Consider the following 25,577-nt stretch of genomic DNA (forward strand, 5'->3'; position numbering starts at 1 on the left):
AGGCTGTGTCAGAGGAAGGCCCTAAAAATAGTCAAAGACCCCAGCCAGTCATAGACTGTTCTCTCTACTAACGCATGGCAAGCAGTACCGGAGTGCCAAGTCTAAGACAAAAAGGCTTCAACAGTTTTTACCCCAAAGACATAAGACTCCTGAACAGATAATCAAATGGCTACCTGGACTATTTGCATTGTGTTCCACCCCCCAACCCCTCTTTTACACTACCGCTACTCTCTGTTCATCATATATGCATAGTCACTTTAACCATATCTACATGTACATACTACCTCAATCAGCCTGACTAACCAGTGTCTGTATGTAGCCTCACTACTTTTATAGCCTCGCTACTGTATATAGCCTGTCTATTGATTGTTGTTTTATTTCTTTACCTACCTATTGTTCACCTAATATCTTGTTTTACACTATTGGTTAGCACCCGTAAGTAAGCATTTCAGCGTAAGGTCTACCTACACCTGTAGGTATATATACATTGCCTTGCGAAAGTATTCGGCCCCCTTGAACTTTGCGACCTTTTGCCACATTTCACGCTTCAAACATAAAGATATAAAACTGTATTTTTTTGTGAAGAATCAACAACAAGTGGGACACAATCATGAAGTGGAACGACATTTATTGGATATTTCAAACTTTTTTAACAAATCAAAAACGGAAAAATTGGGCGTGCAAAATTATTCAGCCCCTTTACTTTCAGTGCAGCAAACTCTCTCCAGAAGTTCAGTGAGGATCTCTGAATGATCCAATGTTGACCTAAATGACTAATGATGATAAATACAATCCACCTGTGTGTAATCAAGTCTCCGTATAAATGCACCTGCACTGTGATAGTCTCAGAGGTCCGTTAAAAGCGCAGAGAGCATCATGAAGAACAAGGAACACACCAGGCAGGTCCGAGATACTGTTGTGAAGAAGTTTAAAGCCGGATTTGGATACAAAAATATTTCCCAAGCTTTAAACATCCCAAGGAGCACTGTGCAAGCGATAATATTGAAATGGAAGGAGTATCAGACCACTGCAAATCTACCAAGACCTGGCCGTCCTTCTAAACTTTCAGCTCATACAAGGAGAAGACTGATCAGAGATGCAGCCAAGAGGCCCATGATCACTCTGGATGCACTGCAGAGATCTACAGCTGAGGTGGGAGACTCTGTCCATAGGACAACAATCAGTCGTATATTGCACAAATCTGGCCTTTATGGAAGAGTGGCAAGAAGAAAGCCATTTCTTAAAGATATCCATAAAAAGTGTTGTTTAAAGTTTGCCACAAGCCACCTGGGAGACACACCAAACATGTGGAAGAAGGTGCTCTGGTCAGATGAAACCAAAATTGAACTTTTTGGCAACAATGCAAAACGTTATGTTTGTCGTAAAAGCAACACAGCTCATCACCCTGAACACACCATCCCCACTGTCAAACATGGTGGTGGCAGCATCATGGTGGTGGCAGCACCATGACCCTAAGCATGATTTGATTTGATTTGAAGCATCGTGGTTTGGGCCTGCTTTTCTTCAGCAGGGACAGGGAAGATGGTTCAAATTGATGGGAAGATGGATGGAGCCAAATACAGGACCATTCTGGAAGAAAACCTGATGGAGTCTGCAAAAGACCTGAGTCTGGGACGGAGATTTGTCTTCCAACAAGACAATGATCCAAAACATAAAGCAAAATCTACAATGGAATGGTTCAAAAATAAACATATCCAGGTGTTAGAATGGCCAAGTCAAAGTCCAGACCTGAATCCAATCGAGAATCTGTGGAAAGAACTGAAAACTGCTGTTCCCAAATGCTCTCCATCCAACCTCACTGAGCTCGAGCTGTTTTGCAAGGAGGAATGGGAAAAAATGTCAGTCTCTCGATGTGCAAAACTGATAGAGACATACCCCAAGCGACTTACAGCTGTAATCGCAGCAAAAGGTGGCGCTACAAAGTATTAACTTAAGGGGGCTGAATAATTTTGCACGCCCAATTTTTCAGTTTTTGATTTGTTAAAAAAGTTTGAAATATCATTCCACTTCATGATTGTGTCCCACTTGTTGTTGATTCTTCACAAAAAAATACAGTTTTATATCTTTATGTTTGAAGCCTGAAATGTGGCAAAAGGTCGCAAAGTTCAAGGGGGGCGAATACTTTCGCAAGGCACTGTAAACTTTGATTTGATTTGACTTCAAGGAGGACAGATTAAAGATCAATAGCCAACATATTCATGCTTCGCCTATTCCTCTTTGATTTAGAAGATACAGTTGCACAAACAACATGCTGATTTAATATCACATAATGACAAAGCGAGAACAGGTTTTTGGACATTTATGATAAATTATATAAAAATAAAAATAAAATTATTTACATAAGTATTCAGACCCTTTGCTATGAGACTTGAAATTGAGCTCAGCTGCATCCTGTTTCCATTGACCATCCTTTAGATGTTTTTACAACTTGATTGGAGTCCACTTGTGGTAAATTCAATTGATTGGACATGATTTGGAAAGGCACACACCTGTCTATATAAGGTCCCACAGTTGCCAGTGCATGTCAGGGCAAAAACTAAGCCATGAGGTCAAAGGAATTGTCCGTAGAGTTCTGAGCCAGAATTGTGTTGAGGCACAGATCTGAGGAAGGATACCAAAACATTTCTGCAGCATTGAAGGTTCTCAAGAACACAGTGGCCTCAATCATTATTAAATGGAAGAATTTTGGAACAACCAAAACTAATCCTAGAGCTGGCCGCCCGGCCAAACTGGGCAATCGGGGGAGAAGGGCCTTGGTCAGAGAGGTGACAAAGAACCTGATGGTCACTTTGACAGAGCTCCATAGTTCCTCTCTGGAGATGGGAGAACCTTCCAGAAGGACAACCATCTCTGCAGCACTCCACCAATTAGGCCTTTATGGTAGAGTGGCCAGACAGAAGCCACTCCTCGGTAAAAAGGCACATGACAGCCCGCTTGGAGTTTGCCAAAAGGCACCTAAAGGACTGTCAGACCATGAGAAACAAGATTCTCTGGTCTGATGAAATCAAGATTGAACTCTTCGGCCTGAATTCCAAGGGTCATGTCTGGAAGAAACCTGGCGCCATCTCTACGATTAAGCATGGTGTTGGCAGCATCATGCTGTGGGGATGTTATTCAGTGGCAGGGACTGGGACACTAGTCAGGATCGAGAGAAAGATAAACAGAGCAAAGTACAGAGAGATCATTGATGAAAACCTGCTCCAGAGCGCTCAGGACCTCTGACTAGGGCAAAGGTTCACATTCTAACAGGACCATGACCCTAAGCACACAGCCAAGACAATGCAGGAGTGGCTGCGGGACAAGTCTCTAAATGTCCTTGAATGGCCTAGCCAGAGCCCGGACTTGAACCCGATCGAACATCTCTGGAGAGACCTGAAAATAGCTGTGCAGCAACGCTCCCCATCCAACCTGACAGAACTTGAGAGGATCTGCAGAGAAGAATGACTGAAACTCCCCAAATACAGGTGTGCCAAGCTTGCAGCGTCATTCCCAAGACGACTTGAGGCTATAATCGCTGCCAAAAGTGCTTCAACAAAGTACTGAGTAAAAGGGTCTGAATACTTATGTAAATGTAATATTTCAAACAAAAAAATATATATACATTTGCAAAACAATCTAAAATTATGGGGTATTGTGTGTAGATTCATGAGCAAAAAAATTATTTAATACATTTTAGAAAAAGGCTGTAATGTAACAAAATGTGGAAAAGTCAAAGGGTCATGAGACAGATAGTTAATTGCTTGACAATCACCCGGCTGATGAAAGTTCATGACCGCTTAGGAAAGCGCAAATTCACAGTTGCGCTCACTCAGTGTAGCTCAATGCTGATGGGCTATTATTAGAACTTTTTTATCAAGGGAGGCCAAATACTCGCTGGCTTCCCTTGCATTCAATGCTGCAGGCGGCACAATGTCATACTCTTAATTACCAGACAGCCTCAGATACACGGGCAACACATCCTGAGAAAGAAGGCCGCTGTTTCGCTCGCTTGGATGCTTTCTCCAGTGAGATACATTAAGCCTCTTGCGAATTGAAGTAAAATTGTGAAACACAGAGACGAGAGATACATTATTAAAATACATTTTTTGGGGACATTTTTTGGGGGAAGCCTGGCTTCCCTTGGCATCCATGAGTACACGCCACTGGTCCTGTAGTGTACATTGTGTCAGAGAGAAGATATAATACTTGACTACATTACATCCCGCATTGTGGTGATTTTCCATAGAAATAGTGTTCTTTATTGCTTATACTATAGGGTACAAGTGAAAGGAATACTTTACACAAGGTCAACTAGTAAAGACACATAACATGAAGTGCATTCTGCAACATACCAAGAACCACTCTAAGGGGAAGACATACAGTAGGCTAAATAGACCGAACGAATATGTTGACAGGTTCTGTGTGAAGGTCTCAAACTGATTCAGGGCAGATGTTCTGATGACAGTATGATGTGAACGGCCCATGTTGCTGTTAGCAATACAATATACTGCCAAGTCACCTCACCCGCCCACACACACAAAAAGGGGAGAACCGGGATGAAAGTGACACTTTTAGGTTTTTTCCTAACTACTCAGAGATCAATAGATCTAGAGACACCATATTTTATGACAAACAACTTATACATGTCCTCTACCATTAACAAATGTAATTTCATTTCTAGGGTAAATTATTTTAAATTAAATAGACCAAGAACAGAACTACCGCAACCAATGATCGTTTACATTTTTTCTGCTTTAAGTTACAGTTTTAACAGTGGTCAAGTAGGCTACTGTGGTCAAGTAGGCCTAACAAGCATTTCGCTACACTCGTATTAACATCTGCTAACCATGTGTATGTGACAAATAAAATTTGATTTGATTTGAGTGGCCTATCATCAAAAACAATGGAGAAAATATCCCATAACATTTTAATATGGAAATAGCTGTTCTATCATTCGGCCTACAGTAGCAGCCAATATGTGGTGTTCAATTTAGGCCTACATTCAATGAGACTTCTGAAAAAAACATGCAAGCCTTGACATTAACCTGTTTATCCATTTGTCCTTCAGACAAGGAGGTGACTGAAAATGCTTGTGTTGTTTGATGCAAGAAACCCCTTTACAAAATAAAATGCATTATTATTCCCATACCATTATTACAGAGAATCAGACAAATTATGCAACCTTCTGCCTATTGGCTACTTAGATTATTTAAACCTGTCTAAAATATAACACTGCCCCTTAAAAAAAAGAATCTCTTTACCTGACTCGCTTTTAAAAGATGGCTAGTGCCCTGACGTTGCCCTCTTTGGGTACAGCAAGTCCCATCCCCCTCTCCCTGTCTCCTACACCCAGGCTGCTGTGGTCAGAGAGAGGTCGTAAATTCCTGAAGGAGATTATCTCCTCATGGCCACAGTATAGAGAGAGAGTAGAGGTCCCAACAACATTTATGTTCCGGAAAAGGTACAAAAGATCGGTGAATAATCCAGCTACGGACTGGTCCGTTTGGTACATTTTTGTGAAACTCATGGGAGACAATACGGCCACATTACCATAACGCTGTTTATATAATAGCCTCAGATATGAGGTTTACATCTAATTGTTGTATAAGATGAATGAGTGAGGATGATACTGTTTGTAAAATTGTGTAATGTGATTTTGGACTGTTTAATGAAGGAAACTCCAATTCCCTTTTGAGTTTAACTAAATCAGAGGACCGCCCATGAGCACAGTTATGGTCGGGCATCCTGGAACAGGCCCTTTTCTGCAATTCCGAATATAACCCCCACCTTGAGAATTTCTCAACAGACTATGTTGCTCTCAATTACGGGAGGACAAAGGTTGCAGACCAGCTTACCTCGATAACGAGAGGGCCAGGGTTTGAAACCAGACTGCTGAATCTTTTAACAATCCCACGTGGTCAAACTCTTAGACTATCGATACCGACAGAATAAGAACAAGTCTTTGATATTAATTACTAGTCTGCAGCTAGGAATTCAGTATCATTGAGCACGAAGACCGACAACCGCCGAAACATCTATCCATAACGACATGAATGAATGTCACTCTGAACTATCCAATCTAACCACGACAGAGGGCGGACAAACTCTCCAACAGAAACTAACTTTTCAACAGCGACCCCAACGACACACTGAGCGTAAATATATATTGATTGCAGTTGTTCCCGAATGAGTGAGCGTTCATGTGCAAAGGATTAGCATTTCAATTGTTATAATTATCAACTGTGTGTCGTCTTATCTCAGTCGACCCCCACTTCCCTTTTGTACACCAAGCCGCGATGCCGGTTTATCCCACTAGGGAAACTCCGTTATCATTTCCTTGTCACTATCTACTGTTTGTTAATGCATTTCTGTGAATTACTTAGTTAGTAAATAAATTATTTTAATTGTTGTATGGATGACTCATAGTGAAGACTGGGTTTGTGCAGATAACCAACAATTTACGACATTTGGAATGAGACTAACGTGAGGTAAAGAAGAATTCATTAACCAGAAGACTATTGTTCAGATATGAAAATATCTGAAAAAGTTATATTACGAAAATCATAACTTTGTAATCTGAATATTTTCCTTGGAGCCCCGACTTCCTAGTTAATTACAGTTACATGATTAATCAGTTTAATCACGTAATAATAATTACAGAGAGCCATTTGCTAAAGATGAATCTTCAGTTTAATGATTGTAAAGACACAACACTAGAAATGCACACGTTTTGTACCCTTGTAGGAAGCAATCACTCCCCCATTGCTGACTACAAATTATCTATAACTGGGCTAATAACTCACTAACGAGCAAAGGATATGAACAAATGTGCACACGTGGCCGCTAATATTGCATTGATTCGATCACAATTCCCACAGTAAAGGGAAACGATATGTTTTAACTAACGGGGAAAACTCTAGAAGGTTGAGTAAAATTCAATCTCGTGCTTCTCTGTGCAGGCTGATATTCCTTTTGAGTGGGCACGTGTGCAGCTTAGAGGGAACACTGACCACAACGTTACTTTTGTACCTGCCAGCCCTGGGACAGAAGTAACACGTGGCGAGAAGTGCACAATATCGGTCTTATCTCCATGTTTCTGGTTTGTAATGGTTGTTACTTTCAACAAATGTACTATCAGTTCTAATTTCATGTTTTTGTTAATTTGAATAATGAATGCTATAGGTTCTACATTTATGAAAATGAACCATACGTCAACATCGTAATGTTGCGCAAGCACTATATTTTGCCTTACAATATTAATCGGACAAAATTGGATCACATAATTGCTATATTAACTATCCTTTTATCATCTCACTTTAATGTAAATGCAGTGGGAGATTTTCTATTACGATTCATGCTTAGGCCTATCAATCAGGTGTGTTGCAGTTGTCCTCGTCATGTCTGCTTTTTTAAACTTACATTACTCAAAAGCACTTTTTGTTGATAACTCTGCAAAACATGGTCGGACTGGGCTCTTTTTTTTAAAGGGAGGTTGTCCTCCGCATTAGGGACATGCTGACTTCAGTGCACCATTCTAGCTTCTGTGTTATCTGAGAAAATGGGCGTGTTACTTTCACCCCGTGTTACTTTCATCCAGGCTCTCCCTTACGCATCAGGCATACACACAGTTTAACCAATTCACCCAACCCCCATTATATTTCTATATCTATTATACAGTGAGGGAAACTCAATATCCCCCTCTCCATGGGGTCAACTGCACTTCACTGATGACTTCACATACTAGGTCAATCTCTATGATAATTATCCGAGATCGGTTCTCCTAACGAGCCGCTTAACAATCAACTAAAGAAGAGCTAATTACTGTTGAGCCCATAGGAACAAAATATGAAAAAGGGTTTGAAGGGGACTCTAATGGCTTTGTTCTGTGTAACACACTTCTATCATTTCTGAGGCTAAGACAGAGGATAAAGTGAAGTCTCATTATCACCAAGAAGGAGAGATGAGGAAAATGAGTTGGCCAAATGTACTGTAGCTACCTAGCTACTGCTGGTGATTTACAGGTAATTGGTGTATGTGTAGATCGCTAACATTATCAAAACCAAAAATAATCGCAGGGGTTTACATTAACGTTAGCTACTCTGGGTAATGTTACCTGCAGTCAGATGGTAAGTTACCTAGCTAGTAAATAAGGTGGGAAAGAATAGCTGGGTCATTCCTACAATGTGGTGTCATTTGGAAGTCAACGTTTAAAAAATTATTTTTAGATATATTTAAAATATATATACAGTTGAAGTCGGAAGTTTACATGCACTTAGGTTGGAGTCATTAAAACTTGTTTTTCAACAACTCCACTAGTTTCTTGTTAACAAACTGTAGTTTTGGCAAGTCGGTTAGGACATCTACTTTGTGCATGACACAAGTAACTTTTGCAACAATTGTTTACAGACAGATTATTTCACTGTATCACAATTCCAGTGGGTCAGAAGTTTATATACACTACGTTGACTGCGCCTTTAAACAGCTTGGAAAATTCAAGAAAATGATGGCATGACTTTAGAAGCTTCTGACAGGCTAATTGACATCATTTGAGTCAATTGGAGGGTACCTGTGGATGTATTTCATGGCCTATCCCCAAACTCAGTGCCTCTTTGCTTGACATCATGGGGAAATCAATAGAAATCAGCCAAGACCTCAGATAAAAATGTGTAGACCTGCACAAGTCTGGTTCATCCTTGGGAGCAATTTCCAAATGCCTGAAGGTACCACGTCCATCTGTACAAACAATAGTACGCAAGTATAAACACCACTGGACCACGCAAGCAGTCATACCGCTCTGGAAGGAGACGTGTTCTGTCTCCTAGAGATGAACGTACTTTGTTGCGAAAAGTGCAAATCAATCCCAGAACAACAGCAAAGGGCCTTGTGAAGATGCTGGAGGAAACAGGTACAAAAGTATCTATATCCACAGTAAAACCAGTATTATATCGACATAACCTGAAAGGCCGCTCAGCAAGGAAGAAGCCACTGTTCCGAAAACCGCCATAAAAAAGCCAGACTACGGTTTGCAACTGCACATGGGGACAAAGATCATACTTTTTAGAGAAATGTCCTCTGGTCTGATGAAACAAAAATAGAACTGTTTGGCCATAATGACCATTACTATGTTTGGAGGAAAAAGGGGGAGGCTTGCAAGCCGAGGAACACCATCCCAACCGTAAAGCATGGGGGTGGCAGCATCATGTTGTGGGAGTGCTTTGCTGCAAGAGGGGCTGGTGCACTTCACAAAATAGATGGCATCATGAGGTAGGAAAATTATGTGGATATATTGAAGCAACATCTCAAGACATCAGTCAGGAAGTAAAAGCTTGGTCGCAAATGGGTCTTCCAAATGGACAATGACCCCAAGCATACTTCCAAAGTTGTGGCAAAATGGCTTAAGCACAACAACGTCAAGGTATTGGAATGGCCGTTGCAAAGCCCTGACCTCAATCCTATGGAAAGTTTGTGGGCAGAACTGAAAAAGCATGCGTGAGCAAGGAGGCCTACAAACCTGACTCAGTTACACCAGCTCTGTCGTCAGGAGGAATGGGCCAAAATCCAACTTATTGTGGGAAGCTTGTGGAATGCTAACCGAAATGTTTGACCCAATTAACACTTTGTGGCTGTGATAACTAGTGGAAATTGTTGTGCCTGTTGTTCACACGCATATCTGGACTCTCATTGGCTAGAATGGTCCCATCTGATCTCCTTCAGACTGCCTTCCATTTTTGAAGACATTTCTTTAATTTAAAAGTGGCCACTATAGTATCTGGTCAATATAATTAATAAATTGTGGCATAAATCAACCTTTCCTGAAAAAATCCATCCTATACCTGACAAAACAACCAGGTGTATATGGACAAAAACAATACCAACTGCCACAAGTTATTCCCTAACCTGAAACAACCTATGCCGTAATGCCAAATGTAAAGCTTCAAAGAAAGGTTCATTATTCTAAACAAATTCTGCCAAATTAAATGGTTCTGCTGGATGTGGCTGTGAAGCGGCTAATGTAAATTAGCCGTGGTGAGAGACTTAAGACTGAGGATCTGGGAGACTTAATTACTGGAGGACTTGCTAATCCATTTCTCACACACACATACATTCTGTCTCCATCTCTCTCCTCTTTTTCCTTATAATCACTCATTATTTATACTCGGTCGTCGCTCTCCTCTTTCTTCTGCATTGCTCTCTTCCATCGCTCTCTCATTTCCCTCTCTCTCTCTCTCTCTCTCTCGCTCTCTTTTTTCCACTTTCCCACTCTTGCCCTTTCTCTCCCTTGCTCACATGGTCTCTATCTTGTCAATGATGTACAGTTCCTTCAGAACGTATTCACACCTTCTCCACATTTTGTTGTGTCACAGCCAGAATTTAAAATGTATTATATTGAGAATTTGTGTCACTGGACTACACACAACACCCCATAATGTGAAAGGGGAATTATGTTTTTGGAAATGTTTACAAATGATTTACAAATGAAAAGCTGAAATATCTTGAGTCAATTAGTATTCAACCTCTTTATCATGGCAAGCTTATATAAGTTCAGGAGTAAAAATGTGCTTAACAAGTCACATAAGTTGCATGGACTCACTCTGTGTGCAATAATAGTGTTTAACATGATTTTTGAATGACTACCTCAGCTCTGTAACCCACACACAATTATCTGCAAGGTCCCTCAGTCGAGCAGTGAATTTCAAACACAGATTCAACCACAAAGCCAGGGAGGTTTTCCAATGCCTCATAAAGAAAGGCATTTATTGGTAGATGGGGTAAAATACATTTTAAAAATGACATTGACTATCCCTTTAAGCATGGTGAAGTTATTAATTACACTTTGAATGTTGTATCAATGCACCTAGTCACTGCAAAAATACAGGCGTCCTTCCTAAGAGAAAGGAAACCACTCAGGTATTTCATCATGAGGCCAATGGTGACTTTAAAACAGATAGTTTTCTCCTATCGCAGCCATTAAACTCTGATGGATCAACAACATTGTAATTACTCCACAATACTAACCTAAATGACCGAGTGAAAAGAAGGAAGACCATACAGAATAATAAATATTCCAAAACATGCATCCTGTTTGCAATAAGGCATTAAATTAAAACTGCAAAACATTTGGCAATGAAATTAACTTTATGTCCTGAATACAAGGCGTTATGTTTGGGGCAAATCCAACACAACCGAGTAACACTCTTCATATTTTCAAGCATAGTGGTGGCTGCATCAGGTTATGGGTATGCTTGTCATCACCAAGAACTGGGAGTTTTTTTAAAGATAATATTCCCTGGCAGATATTTTAACAGGTTGACTAAGCTCTCTGACATTATGTTCAAATGTTTAGCTTGGAGTAACATATTTCCATTCCGTCTAACCCATTTTTCTTGTGTCGAGGAAGTACATATGGCAGAGTTGGCTTCTACATGGTGAAAGGAAAGCAGCAGCAGGCCCATCTTGTTTACACACTACGTCCAACACGTCCATGACAAGTGACGGCGGGCCTTGCATACGGCAAACAGCAGCAATTACAGCCTCTCCTGTCTTGGCACACGGCACGTAGGCCTCGCATCTCCAGCGGCAACAGATGGCCCCCTTTATTATAGCCCACTGAATCCAGAGGAGCGTTTGCCATGCTAACCGGACCAGCAATCTTTCGACCAGCGTCATGATCAACCGTATCAGCCGTAATAAATCAGATAGGGTCAGACCCTTCGCTCCTCTGTGTGTTTTCCCGTGTGTGTGTGTGTGTGTGTGTGTGTGTGTTGTACCATTTAGCGAGGCATCGACCCCGGAGCCGCGCCTCAGTGGATTTCAGCCAAAGAACATGCCACGTCTGTTGGGTAGCCGCGCCGGTGTCCAGGTGCATCGTCCTGTCTGAGTGTTAGGCCTAAACACTGACCCCCCCTCAGGTGGATTCCTCTTTAGTTGTCTTTCACATCTGGCTCAATTGGAGGGGTGTTAGATTCAGGGTGCGTTCAGCAATGTCCGGTCAACTGTACTTCATACCCGTACTGACCGCCATGGACCATCTAAGGTGGATATCTGTCAAACCTGGATCGTTTGAAAGGGGTTGCTTGTTTTTTGTTTTTTTTAAACAGGTGTGATAGCATTTTCTGCCAAAATGAAGAGAAAAAAAGGCGACCTAGTTTGCCAATAGGAAAAGATGTTAGATTCCCAGCTGGTGTGAAAGTAATTCTCTCCAATTCAGAGAAGTGGAACGATATCGTATCATTTTGCCCCAGCGCACAAGGCATCAGTTTACCTTCTCAGTTGATGTGACAACTCAACCAATGATCAACCTCTGTTCAAGTATATAATTTGAAATGATGACAGGGAGCGTGTTCACTCAAAAACTATAATCCATTCTATTGACAAACAGTCAGTGCTGACTTAAACTGTTGTCGATAGTGGCAAATAAAACATTTCACAGTAGCAGTTGCATAATTATTATTATTTATTTTTTTACCTTTATTTTACTAGGCAAGTCAGTTAAGAACAAATTCTTATTTTCAATGACGGCCTAGGAACAGTGGGTTAACTGCCTGTTCAGGGGCAGAACGACAGATTTTGTACCTTGTCAGCTCGGGGATTTGAACTTGCAACCTTTTGGTTACTAGTCCAATGCTCTAACCACTAGGCTACCCTGCCGCCCCAGATAAAACTGAACATAGCCAAATGAATGGGAATAGTTGCTTTATTTTACATGATTTAATGTGCGTGACAAAACTTCTAGGGACGCCCTTCTAGTTTGAAGTGAATCAAATCCAGGCAAGTTGAAAAAAGTGAACAAATACTTGCAAATAATCTCTACAGTTCAGCAACCTAACAATTTAACAACAATTAAAGCAAACATGAGTTTGTCTGTTCAATTTGTAACCATGTCCCCAGAGTTAAAATGTAAAAGAATTCCCCCTGGGGTACAATTCACTGTAGATACTCTAAGAATGCAGAGTCCTGTCAACATATCCCACCTAGAGTGTGATGAGGTAAGGCTCTGCCATATTGCTCCTGTAGAAACTGGTCTTTTTTTTTCTACATCCTCGTATTTAGAAAAAGACAAGCAATTTAAAGCAATTGAGGTGAGGTTAAAATAGATAGGATTTGGATTAATTGGAGTCCAAAGTTAACCTCGTACTACCTTCTGGAAGTCTTGCGAGCTTACATTCAGTTAACCTACACGGATTCAGCAGTAATCAGTCTGGTAAAGGCTAGTCCAAAGTTACTCTGCTGAAGCATGCATATGTCAGTTCTCGAAGTCCTGGCTTGTAAATTATTTATGGCAATTCCAGTTAAATGTTTAGGTAAAAAGCAAATCTTTGATTTGATTTACGTGTATCTGGGAGTATTGAACATCCACACATTCAATTTAGCCTGTCAGATGCACATGCATAGACAAAGTGACATGTTTTCGAACATATGGTTATTGTGTGTGTATTTGAGAGAGAGGGAGAGAGAGAGACTGTGTGCTTCTGTATGTTTGAGAGCATGTGAAAGAGAGGGAGTAAAGAGTTGTGGTCACACTGACAGTTCCACTGTGCGCCCGATGAAAATATATACGACACGGGAGGGCAGGTGACAGCTCCTGTCATGCCCACACGTTCCTGCGCAGATGCTGCCTGTCACCATGGAAACTATCTCCTCGGCTCAGACATGATTGCGGATCCTTCTCTCCGTCAAACTTTCATCATGGCACATCGGGAGTAGGAAAGAAAATGGAGCTATCTATCCAAATACCATGACAATGCCAGTTCCTCATAATCCCTCCTCAGTGAAGGGTAAACTCACAAATCCAGCTAAAATGTGGTTTAGACATAGTGAGCTTTACAAAGCAGCTCTGTGCTTTCATTCACACTAAATGTGTATTTCTCTCGTTCCTTCTGTTTTGGCTCTACTTGGTATTTTTCTTTCTTTCTCAGAGACACCCCTCACTGGCCAAGACTCCACCATCTCTTTCTGTCTTTACTTCTCTCACTCGTTTCAAGCTAATTGTTTTGTAACTTTCTTTGCATCTACTCAGGGCAAGTAATATTTATGCAAGTAAGGTACTACAATTGGTTGACATTTGAACAGGAGGATAAACAGCCAGAATTAAATCGTTTGGAATGCGATAAAAAAATGACTTTGCATATTTCTCTGGGAGTAAGTTAAACCAAACTGTTTTCTCATTGCCCCTTGGGTTGTTCGACAAGCTGCCACATTCTGGCACACTCAGTCTTCCCTTCTGGTGAGATCTATGACTCTCTGGCAAATTAATGTTCTGATCCAAATACTCTTTATCAGCATGACTGTGAAAGACGCAATGCTACCGGGGAAATTAGAAGTAATAATGGAACAGTATTACAAAAGCTCTCCCAGCTAGCACATTTAGTTTCTTGGAAGCTGTGGGAACGTATGCTTTTGGTTTCACATTGGTTGTGGGAACGAAGCCATGCATTTCCTGACCGGTAAACTGAACATTTTTTAAAGGTTCTGAGAATAGAAGTGAAAATGTTGCCTGTTCTGGGAACTTTCATTTTTAGGTTGCAGGGAGGTTCTGAGAATGATTTACTCTGGTTCGTTGGAGATTTTCCTGGGAGGTTTTATTAACACTAACAATGGAAATTATAGGTTATTTGGAGGTTTTTTAATAACTTTCTAAAAACTTTAATTGAACATTTCATTACGACTTTTAATAACACTGCTAGCTCATTTTGAGTTAACTTTGTTTTACCAATCACAGATATGGCTAAGGTAATTCATTTCTATGTGTCCTTAGGCCTAAACATGCAAATACATTTTTTTTTTTTATTGTGACATGGCATCAGTGAGATTCTTCTGTTCTCTATCCATGGAATGAGTCCACTGTGCCACCAGAATGGAGCTAGCATTCCATTAGTTTTTTACGCATTCAAAGCTGTTCATTTTAGTATATTCAAACAGACCCCATTCAAAGGAACAAAGCACTGATTAAGATCAGGTGTGGCCAATCAGTGGGTGCCACCAACACACCTGAACACATAAAACAAGAGAGGATAAGAGTTTTGTTGATGCTGAGAATGGCGTGTATATTTTTAAATAACATTCTTAGAATGTTCTCTGAACGTTAAAGTTTGTGGTTTTTATGATAAGTTTTCTTAATGTTCTCAGAACAATTTGAGAACATGACCGACCCAATTATCATAGAAATGCAAGTTATAGATCTTTCATTCCCAATGAAAGTAAGTCTAAGTGGTAGATCTGTTTTATGTGCACTATTTCAATACTTCCCGTTCTTAAGTGTCTTTTCAGCTTCTACCCCCAAGCCATTAGACTCCTGAACAGCTAATCAAATGGCTACCTGGACTATTTGCATTGACCCCCCTCACCCCCCATTTTTACACTGCTGCTACTCTGTTTATTATCTATACATAGTCACTTTACCTCTACCTACATGTACATTTTCTTATTTTTAATTTTTTTAAATTACTTCAGTTTGAGTAAATAACACTTGTTTTTCTTAAAACTGCATTGTTGGTTAAGGGCTTTTAGTAAGCATTTCACAGTAAGGTCTAATGTTGTATTCAGCACATGTGACAAATACAATTTGATTTGATGATTTTTACTTTCGGTATTGCACACCAGCTTCAAAACAGCTCAAAATACAATATTTGTGATTATGGAAAATACACTGCATTTCACAGCAGTTTAGATGGTACAATGATTCTCTACACAATAACTCCTTGTTTTGTCAGATAAACTGAAATTATTCAAATTTTAGCAACCAGGAAACGGCGGAGAGATCTCTGCATAGTGCATTTTTAAATAGAATCCTGAAGAAACGTTATGCTGAAGTACTGAAATTCCCCCAGAAGAACGTTGTTTCTAAATGTTCTCTGAAATATTTGAAAACATTCCCAATGTCAAATCAGTTAGAAAACATTCTGAAAAATGTTTTCCTTCTCTCATTCTCTCTCTCTATCCCCTTCTCTTGCCTTCCAGTCTAACAAACCGACACTATCCCCAGCTTTGATTTAATAAATGCTGCTGGGGGGGTAAACAAGAAGGATGAGACAGCCACAGCACTACTAAGTAATCCCACACTGGAAGTCTCCATGCTGTTTGAATTAGGGGCGCTCTCTGCCTCCACTCCAACCCAAAGAGCCAGAGAAACCAGGCTTATATTTTGCCTTTTAAATGGGACTGCTGGCTCCGATATAGATCTCTGCTTGCAAATCACTTCATCAAATGACGTTGTTACAGAGCTCCCCCCCAACGCCTCTCCCCCAAAACCCAAACCCCTTTTACCACCAGCCTTAAATCATTCCAGAGGCCCTGGGGCTTGGACAGGCTATAACCGAAAAAATACAAGAGGAAAACACTCGGGTATTGTACGGAGCCCTGGGTAATTGAAAGAATAATTCATTTGAAACGGTGTGTTCTGACCAGTTAAGAGTGGTTCCCATTGGTTTCCTAATCTTGTGAAGCGGTGGTTGTTGAAGAGAGGCAGAGGGGGCACTGATGGTCCTGTATTATTTTTGACCAACCACGAAAACTTCAGGCTCCTGGTGAGGGAGAGGGAGTGCAGTGAAGACCATGTGAGATCGGAGCATCCCTCACAATGGACTGGGGTAGAGCCAGCCATCCCGCTTCTCTCTCTCCTTCTCTCTCCCACCAATCACCACTCCACCCCTGCTGGGTCAGCTTAGCCTGCAAATTGATTCCCCGGTTGCTCGGTGAGACAAACGACTGTGTGACAGTCAATAAACTCAGATGGCGGGGTATTTCTGGTACGGGGCCGGTACCAGAAATAGCCCTACAAAACATTAGAGAACAAAAAAATCTGGACGAATTATGTTTCACAGGAAATATCTTGGTATCAGAAATGTCCCGAGCCGTTTGCCTTATAAAGTCAAAGAGGGGCCACTGGATTGACCTCTTGCTTAAGTTTGGGACTTTTAATTAGAAATGTTGTCGTACCCATGTGGGAACTGGGGGAGTGGGCTGAGGCCGGGCACAGCGCGAGGTGGTTCCTGACAGGGCAGTTATACCACCAACATTCTACCATTCAAGTTCATGTAATGTCCTCTTTCAGAAACCATGAGCCACACTATCAAAATTCCACATTTACAGCTATGCAGCAAGCCAAATAAATTGAAAGAAGCCATGTTAAAATTAATACCATCTGCTAATAATAATCAAATAGCTTATGATCAAATTGAAGAAGTCAAAAGTAAAATCTATAGAAAATGATGAGTTCTGATCATTCAATGTGCTTTCATGTACCTTCTTCAGTGTGTCCTGAGGCTAAGAACACAAAGTACTGGCAACAGAAATGCATGTGTCTACTTCAAGGAAACAAAGACTTTCTCCATTACAATCCAACTAGAACCAATCAAGTGTTCCCATTCACACATTGTTGGATTTTACAGCCAACTAGATACAGTTTCTTGTGGATTAATTCCAAAATAAAGAATTCAGTAGTGTGAAAAAATGCTAATGAAATGCTGTAGGTTTTAGAAGGTAAAACAAGCTCCCTCTTCCGTTCCCATTTGCCCTTTGTACATGTCCCTCTTCCGTTCCCATTTGCCCTTTGTACTTGTCCCTCTTCTGTTCACATTTGCCCTTTGTACATCTCCATCTCCCTCTTCCGTTCACATTTGCCCTTTGTACAAGAGTTATTTTGCCTGGACATGACAGCTTTGTCTCAGGTCAACTTCACGCTCAAACAGCACACCAACTGAAGGGCTCCAGAACATGTTTATTTTAATCCTCTCTCTCTAGGTGGCCTCCTCCAGTATGTCTTGGACTCTCTCTTGGGGGAAGACCCAGTCTGACAACACATTTCAACATCTGAACTAGCCAATTATCGAATTAAAGTTCACAGTACTCGCAAACTTCATATTGGATATATTGATTGCTTGGTGGTGGTTCAGTTAAGGGTGCTAGCCAGGGAGCACTTATAACTGCAATATGTAACTTTTTGGGTGATCTAAACAAAATCACATAGAAATGTGAATTATAGATCTGTCACTCTCATTGAAAGCAAGTCTAAGAAGTGGTAGATTTTGTCTATGTACGCTATTTCTATCCTTCCCATTCTAAAGTTGAGTTTTTGTGTCGTTTACTTTTGGTTTTGTACACCAGCTTCAAACAGCTCAAATAACAATATTTTTGGTTATGGAAAATATATTTCACAGCGGTTTAGATGTTAGTGATTCTCTACACTATACTTGCTCACATAAAATTAAAATTAGGCAAACTATTTGAATTTTAGAAACCAGGAAATGTCGTAGTGCACCTTTAATTAGTTACATATTTGAAATAACAATGAAGCACTCAAGTACATAATAAGGTTATCTGTATGCCAAGTGGAGTTGCCTCTGCTGACGTTGGCCTTAACTTTCCATTGCTATTTGGTGGGGAGGTGCCCAACTTAGTGTGTGTGTGTGTGTTTGTGTGAGAGAGAGTTTTCAGGAACATGTTCTGTCAGCATTTCCTGGACGCATTTCCTCTACTTCTCTCCTAAACTTTAGTGCCTGTGTGGCCTGGCTGCAGCAAGGTGATGCCAGCGAGGTGATGCCAGCGAGGCTCCTCACACCTGCAGACACAGTGCCAGACGCAGCATCTCTTAAATGGGAAGACGTGGTGAGATGTCGTTTCAGAATGTGCACACAGGGTGTTCTCCTGCTGCCATATGGATAGGACCACTGCCACACACGGAGCTAAAGCAGAGGAGTGGACTAGTTATGATTCATATTTGACCTAAATAGTTTGTGTGTATGCATTGATTGGTAGGCTACGTGTGTCGTAAAAATAAAAATAAATCATGTAGTTTTGTCCATGAGCTGTTCTTGTCTATTGATGTTCTGTATTATGTCATGTTTCATGTGGACCCCAGGATGAGTAGCTGCTGCTTTTGCAACAGCTAATGGGGATCCTAATAAAATACCAAAAATACCATCCATAGCCCAGCAAAGCAGAGAGTACTATTCTACTTCCTTTCAACACTATTGTACTTCAACCCTTGCCGTCTCTCTGACAGCAGGACTACGTCGTCTAACTATTTGCACTCTATCTGTAGATCTTAATTTATCTTTCACCATCCTGTTTCGTCCATTATATATTTGACAGACCCATCACTTTGCTTGTGCACATGCTCTCTTTTTCACTCTAACTCCCTCTCCACTCTCCATTTTTTTTTTACCTGCCAGGATTCATTGTCCCCCACAATGAAATCGGGGAGGGGACTGGGGATTTGTCTCCGTCCGTTAGTCACACGTGACATCTCTCACAGCACTGGCCCAATTTTGACGATACTTGGGTGAATGATACGGCTTGCCACAGAGATCGTTCGTGGAGGACGAGATGTTTACTGTTGCCTTGTTTAAATTCTAATTACTCTAAAGTAGTTGTTCCCTTGGTGGAATTTAAAAGTGGAGAGTGAAAAATTAGTTGTGTTTGTTGTCTTTGTTATATACATTGTCATGCTGTCTGTTAAATGTGTGTTAACAGATGTCTGTTTTCTCTCCCTCACTGTGTTGCCTGTTAATTGTCGTTGTGGCAAGTTGACAGCATTTTGAATACTCGATCTGCCAGGGCAATGCATTAATTAGGCTTTTGGTTACATTTTCCATCTAGGTCCATCTGTTTGACTCACTAGGTCAACAAAACATAAGCTCAAATAATATCATTCAATCTATTGGACTTAAACTGTGCATGTGCAAGTAGGCCTAATTCTGGTAATTGGGACATCATGTGTCGACATAATTAGTAAGTTTACAGGTCAATTCAAAATAATTAAAAGAATGGTTGGAAATGAAAACAGCATACACATGGGGGTCTTAAAATAAGGACCAACTGGGAATGACTGCTCGCTACAGCTTCATGAAATAACGGAATTAAAATACCATTACTGCCAAAAGCAATTATTCAGGCCACTTATTTTCACACATGAAACATATGGCTTTAATGCACGGTCATAAAAATTTGACCAAATCTACTGCTAGCTGAGTTTGTGACTGATTGAGAGCTATTTTCTCATGTCTTTGGCATGAGAAAACCATGTCAACATGTACGTACATGTCTGTAAGCAATTGTACAAACAAACCAAAAACATTTCATATCAAGATGAGAACAAGGAACAGTCACCCAGATAATGGCAGAGGGTGTCCAGAAGACTTCAGGTAGAAAAGGGATAAAGGTCAGATGGACAGAGATTAGACATGGAGCTCACCTCGGGCACTCTGGCTGATGACACTGATGAGGTTATCATACTGGACCGGTCCATTCTGCTCATTGAAGACCTTGTCTGCTGTGGTGATGTTGTCCAGCTGCAGCTGCGTGTACAACCCCTCGGTCGTAAAGTAGTACGGCCGGTCGTCGTTCTTGTTGTCGCTGAACATGAGCATGGCGTGTCTGTGCCAGCCAAAATGCCGATGCAGGCGCACCCCAAATTCGCCCAGCTTCTTGTGCGTGGGGCCCGTGTTTGTGATGGACGTGTACAAGTGGAAGCCGATGGCCGCTGCCCCGGCCGTCACCATGGGAACGTCCCAGTGGGTAGTGAAGCGGCCCACGGGAGACGAAGCATAGTCACAGCCAGGGCCGATGAAGGCCCATGGGTCGTAGGAGAACTTAAAGTCCACGGCCACCAATGGCGCCACTGAGTCGGAGCAGACGCCGTCCTTGTTTTCGCTGCTGTCGTAGACTATTCGAAGGCGGTGGCCCGGTAGCAGGGTGGGGTCATCATTGACTCGCTCCAGAGCCCTCATCAGAGCGGGCCCCACGCGAGGCCAGGCCCACGGGTATTCAGTGTTGCTCAAAGGCAGAATAGCAGCCAGTGTCACATTCTGGAGTTCCGAAAGTCCATTGAAAGACAGCTCGAGCTGGAGCGGTTCGGTCCTGAGGAGCGGGAAAACCAGAAACAGCAGAGGAACCCCCAGTTGTCCCTGCCACCACCAGGTTCTCGTCCTCTGCATTGCTGGGTTGGACTCGGGCATCACCATCAACCACAGAGGGGCTGGCAGGAACAAACACACAGTGCATGAGGTGGCCTGTGAATAATGATTTAGAACATGACACCAACCCAACTCCCAGAGGCATGTGGCCTTTATTTTGAATGATTCAGTTCAATTCTATAGCAGGATTTTGAATAACCACTAGATAAGACTACCAAAGTAGTGTTGAATTTATTCGATTGACAGAATAAGCATTTAAAAAAGGGGGTGGTGGGGGATAAGGGAAGCATCATGGTATTAACAGGTTCTAATCTACTTATTTGGTGTGTGTGGACAAGACACATGATATGATAAAGTCTAGCATTTGACTGCTTTGTTAGTGAGGATGGCTAGACCTGCCACTGTATACTTAGCTTATATAGCAATTGCCTAACAGTCAGTTTCTTACTTGAGACACCAAAAAATGTAGTATAACCCCGTAGCCAACCTGTGACTAGTTAAAAAGATTCACTACTATGCCATTGCGTATGTGAAGCCAAAACTAACTCAGCTGTCAGTGCGTGCTCATCTTTGCAGGCAAATAGGCTAGCTACTCGAACTGTTAATATCAGATAGCCTATTGTAGGGATCATCAACTAGATTCAGACGATGTTTTCTTGAGAAGATGGTCACGGGGTTCGAACCTAATTACCAAAAATTTGTAGACTGCAAATTGACCGCAAGAAGCCCAAACAGATATAAAAGTTGACTAAAACAAGCATTTCAAACCGTGCTTACATTTGCATAAGATCACATCTCTATTGTGCGCGCGTACTTCGGGAGAGATTTCCAAAATTAACATCACTAAGAACAGATTTGCTGGTGTTTTTACAGTCTTTTATGTCCCCCCTCTTCCCCACAAACAAATCTCGGGGAGACAAATAAAATCACCAGTGGGATGGCAGTTGGGGAACCCTGGACTATTGCGTGAAACTTTCCACGATTGGCCTAAATTGAATTAAAATTACATTTTACCTTAATGTCGATGGTTATTTCTCTCCATTTTTTGTATCTCTTCCACAAGTGGCACAGATGTTCTCAGTTGATTGTCCCTGGGCTGTCCTGTCAATGGAAGATGCGAGGCTGTAAAGACATTGCGCCTCGCGCGAGAAATATTTTGTTGCACACCACTCCTACTAGAGTGCAAATCCCTGATCTCTTGACTCTTTCCTTCAGTTTAGTTTGAACAGGATATTTGAACTGTTGTTTTCTTTAATTGCCTACTTTAACGCAGAAAAACGTTTATTAAAAAAAGAGCTCTCTAGGTATGCCAGGAGTGTCTATGAACTAGGCTATAGGCTAAGCTAAATTGGCAACACTAGGCCTATAGGAAAATTCTCTAAACTCTGGCTGGTATTTGGGATCATAAATAACACAACAGTTAGGTGAATATCTGCAGTAGGCGACTGAATTATTGCATAATGTATATCACTTTTGTTGTTTTGAAGAATGAAAAAAAACGGCTAATTATTTCAATCTGTAGCCGCTGCTTCTTAGCCTAAATTCCAACACATGTTTTGCTGGTGCTGTGAAGGAAGCGATTTTACTCGTCTCTTGTTGATTCCATTAATGCTCAAAGTTAAAATAGCAACTTAACATCCAAAGTTCTCGAAGCCGACCGATAAACCGAAGTGTCATTCTTAGCGTTGCGTGCGGTGGTTTCCTCTCTGCGCACATCGCCAACATTCAGCTCATACAGCAACACACAATGATCTATCGCTCTGATGAATAAGCGCTGGGGAGCTCCGGGCACAAGGGTAACCAGTCTGTGTGCGCTGCAGTGTGATAGGCTATATTTGCTTTTGTGCACAGGGCTGGGAAGGGTGAGGCATATACCATTACATTACCATGTGTCATCAATAACAAGAGATGTGCGCCTAAGGGATGGATGGGGATGGGGAGCTGTGTCATTGCAGGGACATTTATGCCAAAACATGTTGTTTGATTGTGTGCATAAGGAACGTTTGCATTGTCAGTGTTCCCAAATGCATGTACTGTAATAGTTAGAATATCAGGGCTGATGGTCTGATTTCCAGATAAATGCTTAATTGGGTGAGCTTGTTCGATGTGCACATCTGAAACCATTGTTCCTCAAACTGAGTAAGCAAGCTGATATAGTGTCTTTTTTTTGCCAAATGTCTAAGGTTAACTGTGATTGCATACGGTAATCCAGTCACTCCTATTATGACTGGATAGCGATGTAGGTTAATGTTCGTGACTTCTGCTAAAGGAGAGCAACAATGTATTTAACAATTGCCTACTACTGACTGTCGCTAAACTAGATATTGAAGAATTTTTGCCCATCGCACGCTCCGCTTCCTTTTCATTCTAAAACATACTATTTTTGTAAAAGTCCATTAAGCTTTTATTGCCACTTAGTCCTTCTCCCCTCAATAGTCTTCACTGCACTTTAATTTCACCTTGCCCTACCTCGTGTCTTGCATCACTTGCAAGCGTGTTCTGCTCGCTTAACTTCCAGCTCAATAGAGGGAAAACAAGCGCTCGCTTGCTTCCCGGACGCCGGGAGGCGGAAGAACGTGTGTATGCAAAGTGCCAAGCCGAGGTGAAGCTTCCCGAGTCATGGCCACTCGTAAATCATCCGCGGGACGCATGCTGCCTTTACTTCCAACAGAGGAGTTCATTCACCATGCTCCTCTTACCCCGGCATGTGTTTTTTCTTGGCTAATGTACAACCTTCCTCCACTTCTGTCCACCCACCTAACCCATTCTCTCCCCTCTCGTTCCCTCATCCTTCTGCCCAAGCCGCACTCCAAAAGGCTGCAGGATACCGTTTACAAAACAGGATGTAGCACAGTTGTGCACTCCCTTTCTCCCCTGTGCCTTTTCCTGGATATTATCACCGACCTCCGGACAGACCCCCCCCCCCACTCACTCTCACACACACACACACTCTTCCACCCCCTCCCTCTTCTCTTCCACTAGGCCTGTGCACTCAGGTTATTGGTCATCACACTGCTCTGACAATTAAACACATGCTTCCCTCTTCCCTACCCACACTATTAACTGGTGGAAGACAGAATACCTCCGGATAAAATAGCATGAGATCAGTAGTCTCTTATGTAGCTATCTTACACATGAACGTACAGATATAAGACTAGAAAACCTCCACAATTCCTTCATGTGGTGTTTTGCTTTCCTCCAGCTCTTGATGACTCTTTCCCTGCACTCCCACTAGCATTTTCTGCCCAGCGAGTTGCATGTGATGATGCCTAACCTCTCTGTGTCCTTTTCCCCTTCTCTCTGGTCTCTGTCCCTTTGAACCTGCTGAATCACACTGTTCCAAACTGCTAATGGTCTCACTGAGTAAAATAGAGAGCCGAACATCGCTGTGGTGACAGATACTGATTTGTGTGTGTGGACGCGCACACACATTTGCGGGTCTGTGTGGGAGTGGGAGAGTGCCTTGATCTTACTACAGAAAACTAGTTACCACTTGCCTCCATGGTTCTGACATGATGCAGCTCCACTAATGATGGTTTGCATCACCGTGTGTGCTTGCCTGTGAGTGTGTGAGTAAGCTACAGTCTAGTAAAAAGCATCAACCCCCCCCCCAAAAAAAAATTGTACAGAGTAATCTGTATTAAAACATTTTTAAAGTTGGACACTATGCCCCCAACAATTGGATAATCCTAACCAACATGACCAAAAGTATGTTCATGGTCATGTGTACATGACCAAAAGTATGTGGACAGCTGCCCGTCGAACATCTCAATCCAAAATCATGGTCATTAATATGGAGTTGGTCCCCCCTTTGCTGCTATAACAGCCTCCACTCTTTTGGGAAGGCTTTCCACTAGATGTTGGAACATTGCTGTGGGGACTTGTTTCCATTCAGCCACAAGAACATTAGTGAGGCCAGGCACTGATGTTGAGTGATTACGCCTGGCTCACAGTCGGTGTCCCAATTCATCCCAAAGGTGTAAGGTCAGGGCCCTGCAGGCCAGTCAAGTTCCTCCACACCAATCTCGACAAACAATTTCTGTGTGGACCTCGCTTTTTGCACGCGGGCATTGTCCGGAAATGGGCCTTCCCCAAACTGTTGCCACAAAGTTGGAAGCACAGAATCGTCTAGAATGTCATTGTATGCTGTTAAGATTTCCCTTCACTGGAACGAAGGGGTCTAGCCCGAACCATGAAAAACATCCCCAGTCGAATATTCCTCCTCCACCAAACTTTACAGTTATAACTGTGCATTGGGGCAGGTAGCGTTCTTCTGGCATCCGCCAAATCCAGATTTGTCCATCAATCCAGAGAACGCGTTTCCACTGCTCCAGAGTCCAAGCTTTACGCCACTCCAGCCAATGCTTGGCATTGCGCATGGTGATTTTAGGCTTGTGTGCAGCTGCTTAGCCATGGAAACCCATTTCATGAAGCTCCCGACGAACAGTTCTTGTGCTGACTTTGCTTCGAGAGGCAATTTGGCACTCAGTAATTATTTAACTAGGCAAGTCAGTTAAGAACAAATTCTTATTTACAATGACGGGGCTGGGGCTGGGGCTGGTGCTGGGATTTAAAATAAAAATATAGCACAAAACACACATGACATGAGACACCGCAACATTACATAAAGAGAGACCTAAGACAACAACATAGCATGGCAGCAAC

General features: G+C 41.9%; 1 protein-coding gene across 2 annotated transcripts in view; it reads right to left on the reverse strand.

The window, feature by feature from the left end:
* The window catches only part of LOC109875808 (atrial natriuretic peptide receptor 1), a 102,360-nt gene extending 79,639 nt beyond the window's left edge, over window positions 1–22,721 (reverse strand). The window contains exons 1-2 of one of the 2 annotated variants that reach the window (XM_020468216.2): window positions 21,927–22,721; window positions 20,192–21,008 (exon numbers count right to left, since the gene is read on the reverse strand). In XM_020468216.2, coding sequence (XP_020323805.1) covers window positions 20,192–20,960 — 769 coding nt within the window. In that variant the 5' untranslated portion in view covers window positions 20,961–21,008; window positions 21,927–22,721. The remainder of the gene's footprint in view (window positions 1–20,191; window positions 21,009–21,926) is intronic. The other variant, XM_031788643.1, reaches the window with a different exon arrangement.
* Between the last annotated feature and the right edge of the window lie 2,856 nt (window positions 22,722–25,577).

Source organism: Oncorhynchus kisutch, linkage group LG14 (assembly GCF_002021735.2).
Source record: "Oncorhynchus kisutch isolate 150728-3 linkage group LG14, Okis_V2, whole genome shotgun sequence".
Taxonomy (NCBI): Eukaryota; Metazoa; Chordata; class Actinopteri; order Salmoniformes; family Salmonidae; genus Oncorhynchus; species Oncorhynchus kisutch.